The sequence below is a fragment of the Anguilla rostrata genome, chromosome 12 (assembly GCF_018555375.3).
Source record: "Anguilla rostrata isolate EN2019 chromosome 12, ASM1855537v3, whole genome shotgun sequence".
Classification (NCBI taxonomy): Eukaryota; Metazoa; Chordata; class Actinopteri; order Anguilliformes; family Anguillidae; genus Anguilla; species Anguilla rostrata.
The window spans coordinates 38,728,641-38,747,745 of record NC_057944.1 but is presented as its reverse complement, the minus strand read 5'-3'; the positions used below and the strand labels follow the sequence as shown (position 1 = coordinate 38,747,745).

The following is a 19,105-nucleotide window of genomic DNA, read 5'->3' as shown; positions in this document are numbered from 1 at the left end:
ACCCCGCCCACGTTTGGACCCCACAGCGCTGGTGAGTGTGGGGTGTGTTCTCTCACACACTGGCACAGTCTCACAGCGCTGGTCTCACAGCGATGCCTGCCCTGGCTGTGCAGCCGTGTGACGCCTGATCGGCGTTCATAATGCAGCAGCAGAGCGAGGGCTCTGATTGGCAGCCTTAACGGGCTGTTCCTCGGCTGTGCAGCTCTGATTAGATGATTGCAGTTCGCTGTGGGGGGGGGGGGGGGGAATGCATTTCAGACTGGAAAACAACATGACCCAACATTCCCAGAATTCCTATTGGCTGATTAGCATGCAACCGTGTGGCTTGAGGGTTATTGTAACTGTTTAGATAAACAAGCACAAAACACACACACACACACATGCGGGCACATAGATTCATATAATACATAAAGCTAAATAAACACACAGGTATACACACATACATACTGTACATGCACACACACATGCACACATGCAGATAACATATCTTGCGCAGTGCAGGTTTCAGCATGGTATGGTAATACATGAGATTAAGACCAGCGAATTACAGAAAAGCGGGCTGAAATGGTTTCAGGTGCAAATTGAAACCTGAAACGGTGTCATCTTCACAAACCCATTAAAAGAAGAGAAATAAGATCACAGGTTTTCCAAATGAAGGCATCACATTTGCCAAAGAAAGGATGTCAAACTATTTTTACACAAAGCAGCTTTTCAGTGTCTGTTCACAATGTAAATGCAAACCGTAGGGAGGTTCAAAAATGCCTGCATTCAATCCACGTTCAACCTTAAATTAAACACCATTAGTACCATTTTTTCCCCAAACTCAGATAGGCAAGTTCGTTTTTAGCAATTGCCAAACTCGCCAACCCTGTGTTTATCAAGAAGAAAAATGATAATTCTTTCTTTTATTTGTTAGTCAAAGCTTTGGACATATATTCACGGTCTTAATGTGCAGGCTACAACAAGTCTCCTTGAAATGCCCAATTAAACCAGTCTGTGTAGAATCTCCCTGTTAGTATTCCTCTGTTCCATTCAATCAGTCAAACCAATAAATTCTGACCCATTATAGCACCCCTAAAAACAAAAACACAGATCACACGCTGGTAAAGTTTCAGGCGGACTCGCCGGCATCTCCGTGGGCGCATTATGTGCGGGAGCAGTCACGTTTTGAGAAAGGCGTGCTCTAAACCCCCCCCCCCCCCCCCGTGACACGCACAGCGGCGTCGTAAACATGCAGAGCGGTGCTGTTATGCAGAATCCGCGGCGTATGCTAACCGCGGGCGTTAGCGGTGAGGCCATTACCGTCCGCACCTCCGGGGGACCAGTGAGCGGCGGCGGCGGCGGCAGCGGCAGTTTTCTCTCCACGCGCCGCGTCCCCGGACCTGTTTCTCCAGGCTTCCCTGCGTTCTGGCGACGCTTTGGAATTAAGCCAGGGGACGGATGGGTAGGGAAACAAGCCACTTGCTTTGATTCGCCGCCCAGGGACAGAGCAGAGCAGAGCAGAGCAGAGGCGCTTATTTTCCCCGGCTCCACGGATAACGCTAGCGAGCTGATGTTTCGTGGCAGCTAACGTACAAGGGGAAGGATTTTCTTTTCTTTTTTTTTTCTTCTCTTCTTCATAACCCAACGGGTTCATTTTAACACAAACAGCTGGGCTACACACAGTAACCCTCATACAATATGGACCTCACGCCTTAAACTGGTAGAGACACATTTAGAAAATCTTCTCACACCTGACATCACACCCAGGGTAAAAAAAATATGATTTAAAATCATTAGATGCTGGGTAAAAAGCTGGAAACACTGCTGAACACTCCTGAAGATCCCTGGGAGTTTTCAAACGAGCATGTTGCTAACCAAAACAAAAGAAGAATACTGCTCTGAACAGGGTAATGTACATCAGGTAATTATTTAAATCAGGTCAGCTGAACACGCATTCTTAACACTGTGCCCATCAGCGTCCTCATTCTGTAGCACCCTGCTTCCAGAGTCACGAGAGCGGTGTCAGACCAGCCAAAATCGGATTTCACAATACAGAGCACAACATAAAATGGGGCTTATTTATTTATATTCAGCTTTCCGTTTCAGTTTTCTGGTTAGTTTTTTTTTTTAAGGACAGGCAAACACATTCAACCTAAATTTAAATGTCATCATAACAGTAGGTACTATTTCTACCTTGCCATCGCGTGCCGTATCTCTGAGATTCATGTTCTGGTTTGAATCTGCACTGCGTGACATTAAAATGATCCCACTTCCCCCCCGTAGGACAGCAGAGGTGCGCGCGGTTTTCGAGTACTCACATGCGAACTGAAGGAGGGCGTCCCGGCTCAGGACGCTGCCGAAAAGGTTGGTGGCCTTGCACTGGTACTGCCCCAAATCCCGGCCCTCGCTGGGCTCCGCGATGACCAGGCTGCCCTCGATCTGCGTGTAGCGAAAGTCGCTTCCCACGTCCAGCTCGGTCCCGTTGAACATCCATCTGCGGGTACCAGCACACGGTCAGGACAGGGCCCACACAGGGGAAACGTGGCGAAGATGAAATCTGTGAGCTCCTGCTTTCTCAGGAAATTTCTGCATTATTGTCTATAGGTTCATGACCTCCTGGGCCATGATGACATTTCAGTCATGACCCCTACTGCCTTAGGGCCCTGGGTAGTCACCCCTTGATGGACAGCTCACATGATAACTCTTTATTGTATTGTTCTCTCCTGCAGTGATGAAGTTCTGGAGAAGCATATCAGAAAGGGAGCATACAGGACCAGATCCAGAATAAGATTATTACATTACATTACATTCATTTAGCAGACGCTTTTATCCAAAGCGACGTACAAAAAGTGCATTTTCATGATCGTAGACAACTGCTGAACACGGGTTCAGTAAGGTACAATTACTTATTTTGTAGATTATGTAGCCAGATGTAGCTGGTTTTATTGGAATGTAACCAGAATCCAAGGGTTAATACTGATCCTGTGAAAAGTGGCATGGGTTATGTTATTTCATCATCACAGTGAGTCAGGACCTCAGTCTCATTCAGATGGCACCTCTTATAGCAGTGTCCCCATCACTAAGCTATGGCACTAGAATGTTCTCCCCCCCAACATTGTCTGTCAGTACAGGCTTAATATTCCAAGGAGGTCTCCCAAACAAGTATAACCCAAGCCCAATACTTCTTAGCTTCAGCAGTTTATGAAATATATACAGGGGGAAAAAAAGCCACTTTCATTTTTTGAACTTCAAGAACGGAGAGTCCCTATAAATAACTGGGGATTACAACAGGTAAACATAAATATCACTTTCCATTTCCAGTGTTTGGCAAGATGCAGGAGGGTTGGGGTCCATTCTAATTTGTGGCAGTCCATTCAGGAAATTAATTGAAATTCACTTCATGCATCAAACAAAAAATGCCAATAATTCCCTAGGAGAATTCAGTTAATTAAACCCCAGATTTGAATTTTAATTGATTTCCTGAATTGACTGAACTGAGATGGAGCCGGTCCAAACTCTGCTCAGTGTTCCTGAGTTCTCCTGGCATTTCCTGTGGGAGGTCTGTAGCGTTTATGAGCTCACAAACTCTGCGACGCGCTCATAAAGACACACCTGTACGCGCTCATAAAGACACACCTGTACGCACTCATAAAGACACACCTGTACGCACTCATAAAGACGCACCTGTACGTGGGTGAAGGGTTTCCTCTCGCTTCACAGATCATCGTAACTTTCTTCTCTTCAGACTCCAGCGGAAATATGGTATCGTCAGGCTCCTGAACAAACACCGGTCCAAACCTCGCATTTTCTGGAGGAAAAAAAAAACACAGAGTACATAAAAAGACGATAAACAACATAACTTCACTTCTTCTTTAAAAGAAACTATGATATTTACTTAAAATGAGGGAAGGTATATCCTTGGTCATACCAAGTTTTTCAAAGCTATGTGCGCTCTGTGAATCTGTCCAACCAACAACTTGCCCTGGGTTTCATGGATAGCGGACTGCTGTATGAAGCTACGACAGGTCAATTTCCTTTTGATACGTCTACACTTGAACCCATGAAATTGGAGTTACTGTAATAAAGCCATATTTCAGAGCAGTGTTTTTTTTTTTTAAATGCTAAACTGGATTATCTGAAATGAGTGATAATTTGTATGTTTGGCCATATGTTGAGTGTAACTGGTGTAATATCTTGATGACGTATTGTATTATGTTCCAGTATATTTAGAGTGTATTTTGGTGAAGGCTGGGGGCGATGGCAGCAGGCTCTACCGGGCCGGGCTGTTACACCGGTCCCGTCGCCCCAGTTTGTCTGTTTCCGCACATTTCCAGAGGCACCAGAGCCCAGAAATCGAAAACAGCAGCCTGTCCCGTTCGGTTTCCGCCAGGCGCCATCACCAATCACTCGCGAGCCTCTCGTCTCCGCCCACCCCCTCCCTTTTTCCAGCGCAGCTGCCGTCACAAATAATTCAGCAGAGGATTCCGCCGTTGCCGTTGCCGTCGCCGAGGGGGCCGCGTTCCCGCCGCGGGAAAGTCCCTTTTTCCCTCCCGCCCGCCCGCCAACGATCGGGAACCGAACGCCACATCAAAGACACGCCCCCGCTGCGCCTCGTCACAGCAAAACAATATACATAAATAAATAAATAAATATTATATAACAACAAAAAAACCGGTAGTGCCGCAGCAGAGAGCGTTCTATTTCAGACCGTCACTCTTAGTCCCTCCGAATTAGGGTTTGCCCGTTGCCGACAGCATCCCGCCGTTGTCCCCGCCCGTCTCCAGGAAGAGGCTGGCGTTGTTTTTGTGATGTGAGCGCCTGCGTTTCGTTACAGTGTGTTTACCTGGGGGGGCGTGGGGGGGTGGGTGCAGGCAGGGAGGCGGAGACGCAGGGCCGTCGGTGTTAAGTATTAAAAAGTTTATGCTCTATTTTACGGCTAATCACAGTTTGCCTTTTGGGTGCTCCGGGCGTTCTTCGGCCTCGTTCCTGCCGCCGTGTTTCGGGTTCTCTTTCTTGTGTGTGAAGTGCGGAGAGACACAAGCTGCCCTTGCTCGTCAGAAGAAGTGAAATACGGCTGACAGCCAAAAAAGAAAAAAAAAACAGAATAAAAAAACACTGAAAAGTTCAGCGTATCCACACGTCTGCTACAGCAGCACTTACCGTAGCATACACAGTACTGTAAAAATATTGAGAAAACTTTTTTTCCTGCAATTTATTATATAAAGGGCTTGTACAGATGGATGCACAATACAAAACAAACACACACGCGCACCCGCACACCCGCAGACGCACGCACAAACACACACACACACACACACACACCAACAAGTACATTTTCTTGCTTTACACCACAAACCCCCAAATGCTCCTGCCCCCTGCCATTGTAAAGCTGGCTGGTCCTTAGTAATGTACATGATCAGATTGAATATACTTAATCACACTTAAAAAATATGTATTGACCAATCAGAAGCACATAGAAATAATTGAAAGAATTTTTTAAAAAGAACCCAGAAATGTAACTACAAGAACTTTAGGAACTACCCTGACAATCACTCCAGGATAATAAAAAAAAAAGTAATTATTCCCTTTAATCAGCGTTTGTATTTAGTGAGATGCAGGCAGGCAATTAGCAGCGTCTCTGCATAGGCCTGGCAAACAAAAGGAAATCTGTGAGAGAGCCCAGCCGCTCCCGCTCTCCGCCACACAGCGTCGAGCCCCCGCGCAAACCGACCGCCTCCCGACCGAACCCGCGCCTTCAGACGGCGAAGAGCGACCTCCTCATCGCTGAACACGCTCCCCGAACACACACACGCGCCCACGCGCTCCCCACGCGCTCCCCACGCGCTCCACACGCCCACGCACTCCCCACACGCTCCCCACGCGTGCCCCACGCGCTCCCCACGCCCACGCGTGCCCCACGCGCTCCCCACGCCCACGCGCTCCCCTCCCCACGCGCTCCCCACACGCGCGCCCACGCACTCCCCTCGTTTACAGCCTTCCGCTCCAGCGGCTCCGCGCCGTTTCCTTCCGCGGTTAATAATTCACGCCCCGCGCGTCGCCGTGGGCCGAGGCCGCGTCGTTCTGCTAAAACACACAACGCCGTTCCAGCCCCCAGAGGAGGAGCAGAAGATCAGCCCCCGCCGGGGAGCAGCACTCACCAGCAAGACGAACGCTGAGCAGACTGGGCGCCTCTGTCCTCCAGGCTCATTACCCACAAATCAATTGGTGGCCTGATTTCTATTTTATATGAAATTCTCAATTCGTTTAAAATATACTGTATATGAAAGCTAACCCCCAGGAAACCATGGCAAATTGGACACACGCAACCATTCATAATAAAGTCTTCCGAGACTTAAAGACAATATGTGATAAAGGTCACAACTCATCTGACAAATGCATCATGCGTAGAACTAATGCATGTACGCCACATGATTACATAACTATCATTTCATAACGCATTGAAAGAATACAGAAAAAGTTCTAAATCCCTTCATTTTCTTTATTTCCATTGTGGCATACACTAGTCTCTTCATTGCTGAAATACATTTGTACATTTTCAGTTTCACCTTTCTAGAGAAAAGAGCTATCATTATATCCATTACATTTATATTACATTACATTTTATTTGGCAGACACCTTTATCCAAAGCGACAATCCCACATTCTGGATGTATTACTCATATCCAAAGCAAATGTGCATATCAGGAACCCCATATATCTACAAACCAAGGAAACCTTTGCTCAGCATTGACTGACCGACATTGACTGACTGACATTTTTGAAGCTGGGAGAGACTTCCTGTTCTCAGGGAGATAATAAAACAGAAATAAGCCAGCTGTGATGTCACTTGGAGCTGCACCAATCAGAGTACACAGGCAACAAGCATCAGAACGACACCAATGGCGATTGGTGGATACCTTCTGGCTATACTTCCGGAGTCCATGAAATAGAATTACCAAGAAAGTCAGACAATATCCACCAAGCACCAATAGCATCGTTTGATTGGTTGTTACTAACAGATGTATTCTATGATTAATGCCCTTTATGTTTTTTTAAATGAGATAAGTGACATCACAATGGTCTTGTTCTTATTCTAATATGGACAGCATGTCACAGAGTTTGTCAGCTGTGCCAGGGGAACTGAAGAACACTGCACAGCCAGAGTTCCATCTGGGTTCAGGCCGAGCCAATCAGCAGCAGCGGGCGAGGTGGGTATATGTGCCAGCAAACTCGAGGCCCTCTCTCTCTTCTCTGCTTCCCATTATCCCTCCTTCACCGCTCCTGCTCATCAGAAAGAAGGCCCAGGACAGAGTCTGGCTTCACCCTCGCAACGGGACTCACCTGTCAGGTGATGCTACCTAGCGAGCCGAAGAACTCAATTTTACAACAAGGCTCTCTCGCCTCTTAACTCAGATACAGACTTTTTTCAGTTCAATTCAATTCAGATCCTATTCAATTCAATCCAATTCAATTTATTGTGTACTGCGCTTTTTTCATAGAGCTGTCACAAAGATGCTTTGCAGAGAGCAGGAGGAAAATTGGGCAGAAACCAGGCCTGAACCCCAAAAAAGCAAGCGAGGTAAAAACTCCCCAGTGGGAAGAAAAAAAAGACCCAAACTGTGGCGAGAAAAAACCCCCCAGCGGGGAATAAATCTGGGGAGGAGATGGCCGGTCTGGTGTAAGACTCGGACTACGGTCAAGTCGCTGGTTTTTGTGTAGAAAATTAAACCGTCGGCTTGGTTGCCAGGGAGACGTGCGGGAGACGCGCGGACATGCCGGCGATCGTTTCCCAGGGTTCCCGGCGTGACCCCTGACCTCTGGGACACCCCCCCCCCCCCCCGCTGTGCAGATGAGAAGGGACCCAAAAAGGGACCCGTCCCAGTGTCAGACAAGCTCTGCCTCCACGGCAGTCTTCCTCCAGCATCGAGGCTCACTGAGCGCACAGTCAACCATGCGCCCAAAGCCTTCAAAAACTGACTTAAAAGTAGTTAAAAAAATACAAATGTAACCGTAAATTGTGTAAAACAAAATACTAACGTATCAAAATGCCTCTACATTGGATGTCTTTCTGCAGACGTTAGCTGACTGGCAGCAACAAATTGTGTCTTAGTTACAGATAAAATTACCGTTGCTAAGTATTTACACGTGATTTACACGTATAAATAAGGAAGCAGGACTTGCCTGTCTCTGGGCAGCCCTCCTTGCAATATCAGAGGGTTCCCATCAGCAACATTCCATTTGGATGGAGAAATGAAACGCTTATATTATTCCTCATTCCTTAAACGCTTATATAAGTCATGTGTAACAGGGGGAAAAAAATGATTCGGCTTTCCAGTTTCTACACAATGTCCATTCAGTGTATCTGAACAGGCCATAACAATGGATTCACCAACAAGGTCAGCAGATCCGCGCATAAAAAATGAAAGAGAAGAGCTTCTGTTCTGCGCATGGACTCTGAGAGAGACAGCACTTAAAGCATTCCGTTTTCTCCATATTTCTCCCACTCAGTAGGTGCCAGAAGACAGGTTTCAAAACGGCCATGACAGGGCTTGATCACATTTTCTTACTGGTTTCGAAACCACAGTTATACATAGCAAAACAAAAAAAAAGAATGGAAAAAGGACCCAATTTTTTATGGCAGGTTTCCAGACCTGGTAGCAACTCAACGTTCACACACTCCAAAACATCCTCAAATGTGTTAATGCGCTGACAGCAGCGGTAAGAACCAACCAGCAGCTGCACAGCGCGATACGCTGAGGTGTGGAGCACAGACCGCCACGTGTCGGGAGCACAGACCACCACCAGGAGCACAGACCGCCACAGACCAGGAGCACAGACCGCTACATGTTGGGGGCACAGACCGCTACGGGTCAGGAGCACAGACCTCCACCAGGAGCACAGACCGCCACAGACCAGGAGCACAGACCGCTACATGTTGGGGGCACAGACCGCTACGGGTCAGGAGCACAGACCTCCACCAGGAGCACAGACCGCCACAGACCAGGAGCACAGACCGCTACATGTTGGGGGCACAGACCGCTACGGGTCAGGAGCACAGACCTCCACCAGGAGCACAGACCGCCACAGACCAGGAGCACAGACCGCCACGTGTCGGGAGCACAGACCGCCACAGACCAGGAGCACAGACTGCCACAGACCAGGACCACAGACCGCCATGTGTCAGGAGCACAGACTGCCACGGGTCAGGGGCACAGACTGGCACGGGTCAGGGGCACACGCTGTGGAGGTGCCTGAGCTCAGGTTCGGCACAGGGACTGGGGGGAATGTCAGCGGCAGCGACGGCACTTCAGTCAGCCAGAGCAGAGCAGAGAGGCCTGTTCTCCCCCCTCCCCCCCTTCCCCCTCCCCCCCCCCTCCCCATGACAGGCAGGAAATGTGAAAGCAGTAAAGCCAGGGTGACAGCACTCGCTCGTAGAACCTGGGGGTAGGACCGGTGGGGGGGGGATGTGTATGACAGCGCTGGATCGCAGAATGCGCGAAGGCGCGGGCGGGGGGTTGTGGTGTATAACAGAGCTCGACTGCTGAACGTGTGTGTGTGTGTGTGTGTGTGTGGGGGGGGGGGGGCGGGATGGCAGCGGTCGCTGTGACGGACACGCCGCAGTCTGAACACGGTGAGAGGAGCTGACGGCAGCGAGCACAGCGGGTAACTCCGTCGCTCAGCGCCGACGGGCGGAAGTCCTAAATGAGAATGGCGCGGGCAGCACGGTGGTAAAGGCCAGTCCGCGAGGTGCCACGCCCGTACCTACGGGCACCGTTCTCTCTTCCCACATATCTGCACACCTCCCTGGGCCGTCCTTCACAGCCACCGCACATACAGACTCCCAACAACAACAGCAACACACACCGCCAGGACACAACAGAAGCTGGCGCAAATACACCTGGGCGTGGCTCCCTCTCTCTCCCTCTCTTTTCTCTCTCTCCCTCGCTCTCTTTCCCTCCTTCCCTTCCTCCTTCTCTCTCCCCCTCTCCCTCCCTCACTCTCTATCTCTCTTTTCTCTCTGTCTGTCACCCTTGCCATTTAATTTCTTTTTCTTTTTATTCTCTTTCTTCTTATCCCTTCCTTTTTATCTTTCTGTCTTTCTCTCTTGCTATTTATTTTTCCAACTTTCTCTCTATTTTACCATTTAATTATCTTTATTCTTTTTCTCCCTCTCCCTTTCTCTCCTTCTGACCTTCACTCTTGCTATTTATTTCTTTTCACTCCCTTTCTCCTTCCCTGTCTCCCTCCCTCCCTCTCTTTCTCTCTCGCTCTGTCTCTGTAACCTCGCTCCCCCTCTCTCTCGCTCTCCCTCTCTCTCTCAGTGTCTCTGTAACCTCACTCTCTCTCTCTCTCTCAGTGTCTCTGTAACCTCACTCTCTCTCTCTCTGTGTCTCTGTAACCTCTCTCTCCCTCTCTGTGTCTCTGTAACCTCTCTCTCTCCCTCTCTCTCTCTGTGTCTCTGTAACCTCTCTCTCCCTCTCTCTCTCGTGTCTCTGTAACCTCTCTCTCCCTCTCTCTCTCCTCTCTCTCTCTGTGTCTCTGTAACCTCTCTCTCTCTCTGTGTCTCTGTAACCTCTCTCTCCCTCTCTCTCTCAGTGTCTCTGTAACCTCTCTCTCCCTCTGTGTGAGGGATGTGCTCTGTCGGGTCCTGTGTGATCATTAAAGGGAGGCTGTTTCCTCTCAGTCCGGCCCTTTAAGGCTAAGGCAGAGACGGACGGCTGAAAGGCGAGCAGCGGTCCGGCGAGGCCCACCGGGCTGTGGGCCGAGCCTTCCTTTGTGTCCCCGCAGGGCCACCGTACGCAGGCCCTACAGCGCTCAGACAGACAGCGGCGGGGGAGGGGGGGGCTTTCAGCCTCGCAGACACACAGAAGAACCCCCCCCCCTCCACTGAAAGATTAAACGGCGTCAGGTGGGTCTCTTAAGAGGCGGGAGGCTGAGAGTAAATGACTGCTCAGGGCCACACGCTGCTCTGCGCTGACATTATCCCAGACTCACGCTGTCTCTGATGAAAGTGAAGAAAATGAGCGCCCCCCCCCCCCTCCCCCCCCACCTCTGTCACTTCATGTCACTTAAACGTTGAAAAGGAATAAATATTTATTTGATGTGTTTTACCCTCTTTTATTCATGTAGTAAATGTGGCCTATTTTGGATGGTGGTTACAGTGGTCACACAGGGCCCACTAGACCTTAAATATCTTTGCAGAAATAAAAAGTTTTTGAAAAAATAATAATGAAAAAGGGCGAGCGTTTGTCACACAGGGCTTGGCATCCCTGACTGCACAATGGCCTCATCTGGGGAGCGGAGTACCTGCCGCGGGCCCAGCTGAGCTCCACGGACCGGTCTGGTGTTCACGGCCCTCGTGAAAACTCAGCGCCTGCGTGATTTTCCGTAAACACACACACACACACCAGTCACTTTTTTGTGAACGACACAAAAATCTGCGGTCTCCACGGCGACAGTGCTGTAAATGCACATCAAACGCAGATGCAGATTGCATTTTCAGTGCGTATCGACCGGCTTGCGTTCCGTTACTTAGCTGAGGAAAATAAATAAATAAATAAAACATTCTTTTTTTTTTTTTAAACGTCACTTTGATCATTTTGCTAAGCAGCTGCCGCGCGCGGCACGTGGCGGTCTGTCAGTCTGGCGGTCTGTCAGTCTGTCAGTCAGGCGGTCTGTCGTCAGGCGGTCTGTCAGTCTGGCGGTCTGTCAGTCAGGCGGTCTGTCAGTCAGGCGGTCTGTCAGTCAGGCAGTAAGGCACCGCCGTCTGCCTCCCTTCCCCCGACCGCGTGGCGGCTCTGACAGGCGACGCCTGTCCCCCAGAAACCTCGCTATGATGGATTTCATCAACAATTACTCTCCCGCCACATCCCGTCCACGCACCTTACTCGCGGTAAATCTGCGTCATATTTCTGCTAGAGGCGGAATGTGGGGGGCGGAGTCGGGGGGGGGGGGCTGACGGGTTGTTACGGCGACACACCTCGACAGCCTCCTCTCACCGCTTCGGCTCGACCTGCACGTCTCCAACGCCCGCTGTTTCCACGGCAGCGCGGCTGAACAAAGACCCCGCGCTACGGCGGAGCCGCGGGGAGCTGCCGCTGTTTCACGGAGTGGAATCTTCCAGAGAGAGAACTCCACAAGATCAACACTCTGCTCCACAGCAACTGCAGCACAATTTAAATTATTCGAAGCAAAATTAAAAATGGTAAAAACATAGATTATGGTGGCAGTAAGACTGGGCCCTCATGCAGTGCATAGTGGCTGAAAGCACATAAAGACCTTCCTGTGAGAACGGACACAAACATCGACCAAAAACCACAGAGTCAGCGGAGAGCGTGTATAACAGAGAGAGTGAACCACACGGCACGCGGTGGTGACAGAGAGGAGGTGACTGAGAGGCAGAGAGGAGGTGCAGAGGTGATAGAGAGGCAGTGCGGAGGTGACAGAGAGGCAGTGCGGAGGTGACAGAGAGGAGGTGTGGAGGTGACTGAGAGGAGGTGACAGAGAGGCAGTGCGGAGGTGACAGAGAGGAGGTGATAGAGAGGCAGAGAAGAGGTGCAGAGGTGACAGAGAGGCAGTGTGGAGGTGACAGAGAGGCGGTGTGGAGGTGACTGAGAGGAGGTGACAGAGAGGAGGTGCGGAGGTGACAGAGAGGAGATGCAGAGGTGGCAGAGGCAGTGTGGAGGTGACTGAGAGGGTGATAGAGAGGCAGTGCGGAGGTGACAGAGAGGAGGTGTGGAGGTGACTGAGAGGAGGTGATAGAGAGGCAGTGCGGAGGTGACAGAGAGGAGGTTATAGAGAGGCAGTGTGGAGGTGACAGAGAGGAGATGATAGAGAGGCATTGTGGAGGTGACAGAGAGGAGGTGATAGAGAGGCAGTGTGGAGGTGACTGAGAGGAGGTGACTGAGAGGCAGTGCGGAGGTGACAGAGAGGAGGTGCAGAGGTGACTGAGAGGAGGTGACAGCGAGGCAGAGAGGAGGTGCGGAGGTGACAGAGAGGCAGTGTGGAGGTGACTGAGAGGAGGTGAAAGAGAGGCAGTGTGGAGGTAACTGAGAGGAGGTGACAGAGAGGCAGCTCTGTGGCGAATAGCTGTAGAGCACAAGGACGGTGGGATGAAAGGAACACCGCAGACAACCAATAGGAACTGAGCGGTAAGAACAGCCCCTCACAGGAGTAATTACACCTGCCTTACACAAGAGCGTAAATTAAAATCCAACCTGGCTCCCCTTGGAAACAAGCGATATTTTTACAATGGCAATGTTCTAAACAGCGCCAGAGGAAAGGAAAATGGGCATAATTGTGTCTTGTCCTCTCCTTGGTACTTTACCTTGCCTTGGCATTTTTTTCTTTTTTTATGAGATCATGAAAAGAAAGGGCTAAGTGCTTTGCACAAAGTGAACAGCTCACATGCAAGGACACAGTCTTGCAAATTAGAGCAATCTGGAGCCCTCGAAGTAATACCCTACATTCATGCGTGCGCTCTGCAGATGCATGCAGGTGGAAAGTGATTTCCTCTGATCGTGGGCACGCACGCACGCATCATCGATCTCTGAGCTGAGCTCGAGGGCGAGCCCTTTACGCAGGGTCCTTGTGGACCGTGACCGCCTCTTCTCCTCCAGTGTGCAGTCAGCTGGGAGCGACACTGACACTGATGGAGCTCGGCCGGAGACGGTGAGAACCTCCTGTTTCAGCACGCGCGTCTCTCCTCACGGTTCGGAAGCGCCGCTCGAGGAGCCGGACAGGAAGTCGCCGCGGCGCGACTCGCACCCCGTGGACTGGCCAGTGACCGTTTCCCACCCTGCAGGTCACATGCAGTAGTGCTACAGGGGAGGGAGAGGAGAGTCTCTCACTGACCGAACTGGTTGCTTTTTGGGCACCTGTCCAGTGAGTGGAAGGAGCTACAGTGCAGTGGTGTTCTAGAGAATCCAGCGCTAACCTGAGTCTGGAGGGCTTAGCAGCGATCTGGAGAACCCAGTGTTAGCGCTCATCTAGATAAAGCAGCACTATTGCTAATCTGGAGAAGCCATAGCTAATGCTAACCTGGAGAAGCCATTGCTAACGCTAACCTGGAGAAACCAGCGCTAATTCTAACCTGGAGAAGCCCTCGCTAATGCTAATCTGGAGAAACCGGCGCTCCTGTAAATGCTAATTCGTACAAATCAATGCTAACGCTAACCTGGTTAGCTTAACAGCGCTGCTGAGCAAATAACTTACATTTCAGTTTCTTTTTCGGTGTTTAAATAATTAACAGATCAGCGGCGGTTTGATTATTTGAATTGTGGCTTAATTTGGTGGATAAATGGTGTCTAGGCCGAAGTCTGAGGTTTCTGGGTCCCAACACCCATCCTGGGATTACGGTAAATGCCTTAACTGGACCGAGCTACCCAAGACCCTGCATCCACCAACGATGTATTGTGATGTTACAAAAACATCCATAAAGAAAACGATAACATTACATAAAACAGTGTAAATACTCATGCAGCAGAACCTAATGCTATCAGCTCCGGTGACTCCACACACAAGCAGGCACATTATAAAAAAAAAATAAAAATCAATTTTACTTATGAATTATGCAGGCTATTCAAATGGGCAAGAATAATGAATCATCTACATTTTCATGGTGTGCAAATCCATGCACTGTGGGTGAAACAATTTCATCTCATGCTTGAGGAAATAAAAAAATAAACTTATCCAGGAGGTGTTCAACATGTAATATATATGTAACACACAATATTTATTATTTATTTCTAATTATATATGATATGCTGTGTTAACATACCCTTACGATCTAAAACTCAACAACGCTAAGAATCCAGTATTGATTTAAGTATAATTTGAGAACTGTGTGCTGAGAGACGTTCCTTGGCGTAGGAACGAAACACCTATCCCACAATCCCTCAGCGATAGACAAGACGGGTTCCCTCCAGATAATCACCGTGCCCTCCGGGGGGTGGGGGGGGGGCAGACTGGGGGAATCAAACAGCGGCTGAGGCTGAGCACGGCCGGCTCCGCGTTAGCAACTCAGGTGGTGGGGGGGTCTAAGGGGGGGGGGCTGGGGCTTCCTGACAACCTGCTGGTGCTGCATGGTATTGATTGTGTGCTGCCAAAGTCAGCTGAGTCGAGTAACCGCTGCTCTAGTTTGTGGAAGCCCTCAGGTAAAAAGAAGAAACTCAGACTTATTCAAACTTCACGGTGATAACCACAAAGTCTAAAACACCAAGAAAAGCTAGGGTCTTTGTGTGAACAAAACTGTGGTTAGGTAAATGCAACGACTCATCTTTATCAGACACCTGTTGCTAACCAATAAGAAACAAGAGCAAGGTCCGACTGTATGATCTCTCATTCATGCTTTGGAATTACTCTGACTTGTTAGACTTTTTCCCTGATTAATTAATCATTAAATAATTTTGGAATACGAGAAACCAGTCTCTCTTCCTTCATGTTAAAGTGAGATTTCCACTACACCACATTATTTATTTATGACTGTGCCGGATACACTGGGGGGGTCCCTGCTGGGATTGAGAAAACAAATCTCTCCCGTTTTTTATTTATTAATTTTTTTGGACAAATTTATCCATCAGAAAACTTGGCTCCTGGGTTGATAGCCAAAGCCAGGGAGAGAGCTGGATCCTGCCGTGACCTCTGCTGCAGTCTCAGAGAGGACCAGACCTGGGTTTATCTGATACTGTACATAGAATTAAGAGCGCAGCGCATGACTCTCACAGAAATAAGAGCGCAGCGCATGACTCTCCAAATAGAGCTACCATGACCCCCCCCCCCCCAGTCTCAGAGAGGACCACACCCGGGTTTATCTGATACTGTACACAGAATTAAGAGCGCATGTGTCCTCCCCCCCCAGAATAGCGTGCGTGACTCCACAGAATTAACAGCGTAGCGCATGACCCAGTCTCAGAGAGGACCAGACCGGTTATGATACCAAGATAGGAGCGTAGCGCATGACCCCACCCGAATAGAGCGCAGCGCGTGACTCAGTGGGCCGCTAGCGAGCTGAGCGCAGTAGACACCTCGGAAGCCAGCGGCGGTAGAAACTGCAAAGACAAGATGTATTTAGCTCAGCGTTTGATGTCACAGCAGGCCTGCCCAGAATTGATGGCCTGTATTGTTTTTTTTTCCTCTCTCTGAAGAATTCAGCTGAAGAGGAAGAGGAGTGGAACACTGCCTCGTCACACACAGGCTGTGTGCAGCAGGCCCGTACAGTGGGCAGACTCTGCTCTGTCCACAGTATCACCATGTGAGTGCACCATCCTGGCTCTCATCCAATAAGATGGTGGCAGCACATCAAGGCACAAAACGCTTTTCTCTTCTTTTAAACGTTCTCCTCGCTGTTTGCTCAGTGTGAATAGAGCAGCACAACAGATCACCCGACGGCTTGGCTGAAGCCTTTACCAGGGCTTATATGGAACACCAGAGGACTTTTTGGTCATAGTGATGATTCCACCCCAGCCCAAACTCCCCATGAATACCCCCCCCCCCCCGCCAACCCCCCCACCCCATGTAGGGTGACCAGACCCAAACAGGCCAAAGTCAAGCTGAGCAGGATCATTTTGTGGGATGTCGCTGGACGGAGTGGGATGGGGTCAAAACACAGGACTGTACTGCATGTGGGAAACCGGGTCACCTCGCCCCCCCCCCAATCCCCTCCCCACCCCTCTGCTCTCACCTTTGCTCCCCGGGTCCTCCTGGGACCCCCACAGGCCGAGGGGGGACAGGCGAGGGGGGGAGAGGGGGTCCGGGGGTCCCGCGCCGCGATGGCGCCGCGCCCGCGCCCCAGAGGCGGGGGGCGAGGAAGGCGAGCTGTCCGTCGGCGTCCCCGGCTCCGCCCCGTACGCCGCCGGGATCCGCCCCAGCGCTCCGGAGAATTCTGCAAGAGACATGGCGTCATGGTGATGCGTTTCCATGGAGACCGCACAAGGGGGGTCACCACGGCTACTCCACTCCGGAACACCCTTCCAGCACTGAGAGCAACACTACAGAATCAGTTAAAAAAATAAAAAAATAAATAAAAAAACTGGTCTCAACTGCATGTAGGCCCTTTCACTGCTGAATTGCTCGTGTCTGAATGGGTTGTGTTCTAAATGTTTTTACAGAGTGCTTTCACAGCATTATTTTCTGGTATGTCTGAAATGTTATGTCAATTACGAAAGTGATGTGCAGTTAAAGTGATTATTACTACGGTGGGATGCTGAGCAAAAAGAGCACGCAGAAATACCATCCATTGTGCTGCGATGGGCCTTCGCAAGAAGAAACTCGTTTGTTCCATGACATTTTAACTTTAGATTGGTGACTTTCTGTACTTTCGTACTTTTATTGCGTTTCTCGAGCAGCAGATTTACTGCAAACGCAGTTTTTTTTTGTCTGTGTGGACAGCTCTGCGGAGAGCATATTACAGCTATTGAGCTCCTTGATTAGAAAGTCTGCGCAGATGTTGAAAGACTTGGCTCAATCAGTCCCAATTACAACAATCTTTTTTTTTTTTTTTATAACTCCAGACTGGATTGCAGTATATTAATCTGCAAGACAAAAGCCCCCAGAAGCGCCATGTCTGCTGAGCCAGGAAACAGCCCAGCAGGAGTCCATTCAGACAGCCGCACACTCACACTCACACTCACACGCACACGCACACGCACACGCACACTCACACGCACACTCACACGCACACGCACACTCACACGCACACTCACACTCACACGCACTCGCACACTCACACGCAGACGCAGACGCAGACGCTGTGCTTTTCTGCTGCACTATTCCCAGCGTTCCTGCTCTGCACTGTGTCTCTCAGGTGACATACAGCTCCGTTGACCTTTGCTGCAGAGGATCCCAGCATACGGCTCGCACTCAACTCCCGAGTTCCCACGCTCCTCACGCATGCACTCCACTCGACACTCACACTCGACCTTCACTACTAACTCTGACCCAGTTCTGTATTAATGTTCCACACGCACACACACGCACACGCAACGCACAATACCACGTCACACTATCACTCACCTACTACCACAATCACATCACACACGCAACGACGCACTGTGCTTTCTACAATTCCACTCTGCACTGCACGGGGCACTAGTACATACACTCCGTACCTCTGCAGATCCTAGCATATGGCCTACAAACTCACTGAGCTCCATCCACGACATCTCCTCACGCACACTCTGGACTGCTTCACTATTAATCTTACTTTACTTATTAAGTTTATCCATGACATACATACGAACTATACACAATAACTACACTACATGATATACTACAATACTACATAACTACAATATACTATATATTACTAGTCACATATACTATATATATATATATAGTATATGCAAATTAACTACACCTATGTAATATATGAGTGTATGTATATCCTACTCTACTGTACTATAGAATTCTATACAGTATATTCAGCTCAGTGTTAGTCATTCTAAACCATTTTCATGAATGCACAAGCCTTCAAAGTACAACAAAAGAGTTTCAGGGTAAAGCAAACCATACAAGTAAAAAAAGGAAGGAAAAAAAAGAAAAGACCAAACACCAACGCAAAGTCACTTAACTGGGCATTGGGCCTGCTGCATTTGGCCCATAATGCCCGGGGTACTGTAGGAGGGAAAAACAACACCTCTCTTCTAACCTAATGTCAATCATCTCGCGCTTACGCGGTGGCCCGGAACATTCTGTCTCAGGTATTGTTCCGGAATATGCTATAAATGTCCCGGCTGGGTTCAGTTCGGGGGACGGGGGGTGACACGGTGACATTTGGATAGCGCCGGTGTCATTTTCCCTCATAACCTCTGGGTGAGTGCTCCCCCGCTCTGTGGAGGGGGAGAGGGGGGGGGGGGGGAGAGGGGGGCATTGTCATCTTCAAACACAGCCCTCTCTGAAGTAAAAGAGATGCTTTAGACACGGGCCGAAGGCCGTCACTCAGCACCATTAGGCAGAGTGGGATCAGACTCGCCTTCTCAGGGCACGAGTGCACCGGCACAGCATTACCGAGCCATCAGAACCCTGCCTGCAAAGGGGCATAGAAGCACATGCACTAGCATTGCCATCAGGCCGCAATGCCACTTCAACAAACTGCAGCAAGACGAGCTGAACACGCCGTAATACGC

The 19,105-nt window shown here is 49.7% G+C and overlaps 1 protein-coding gene across 1 annotated transcript in view; it reads right to left on the bottom strand.

Annotated features, from left to right (window-relative positions):
• cntn5 (contactin 5) overlaps positions 1-19,105 on the bottom strand; it is a 205,952-nt gene that overhangs the window by 86,314 nt on the left and 100,533 nt on the right. The window contains exons 3-5 of the mRNA XM_064301519.1: positions 16,663-16,863; positions 3,667-3,790; positions 2,301-2,476 (exon numbers count right to left, since the gene is read on the bottom strand). Of these exons, the coding sequence (XP_064157589.1) occupies positions 2,301-2,476; positions 3,667-3,790; positions 16,663-16,863 (501 nt within the window). The remainder of the gene's footprint in view (positions 1-2,300; positions 2,477-3,666; positions 3,791-16,662; positions 16,864-19,105) is intronic.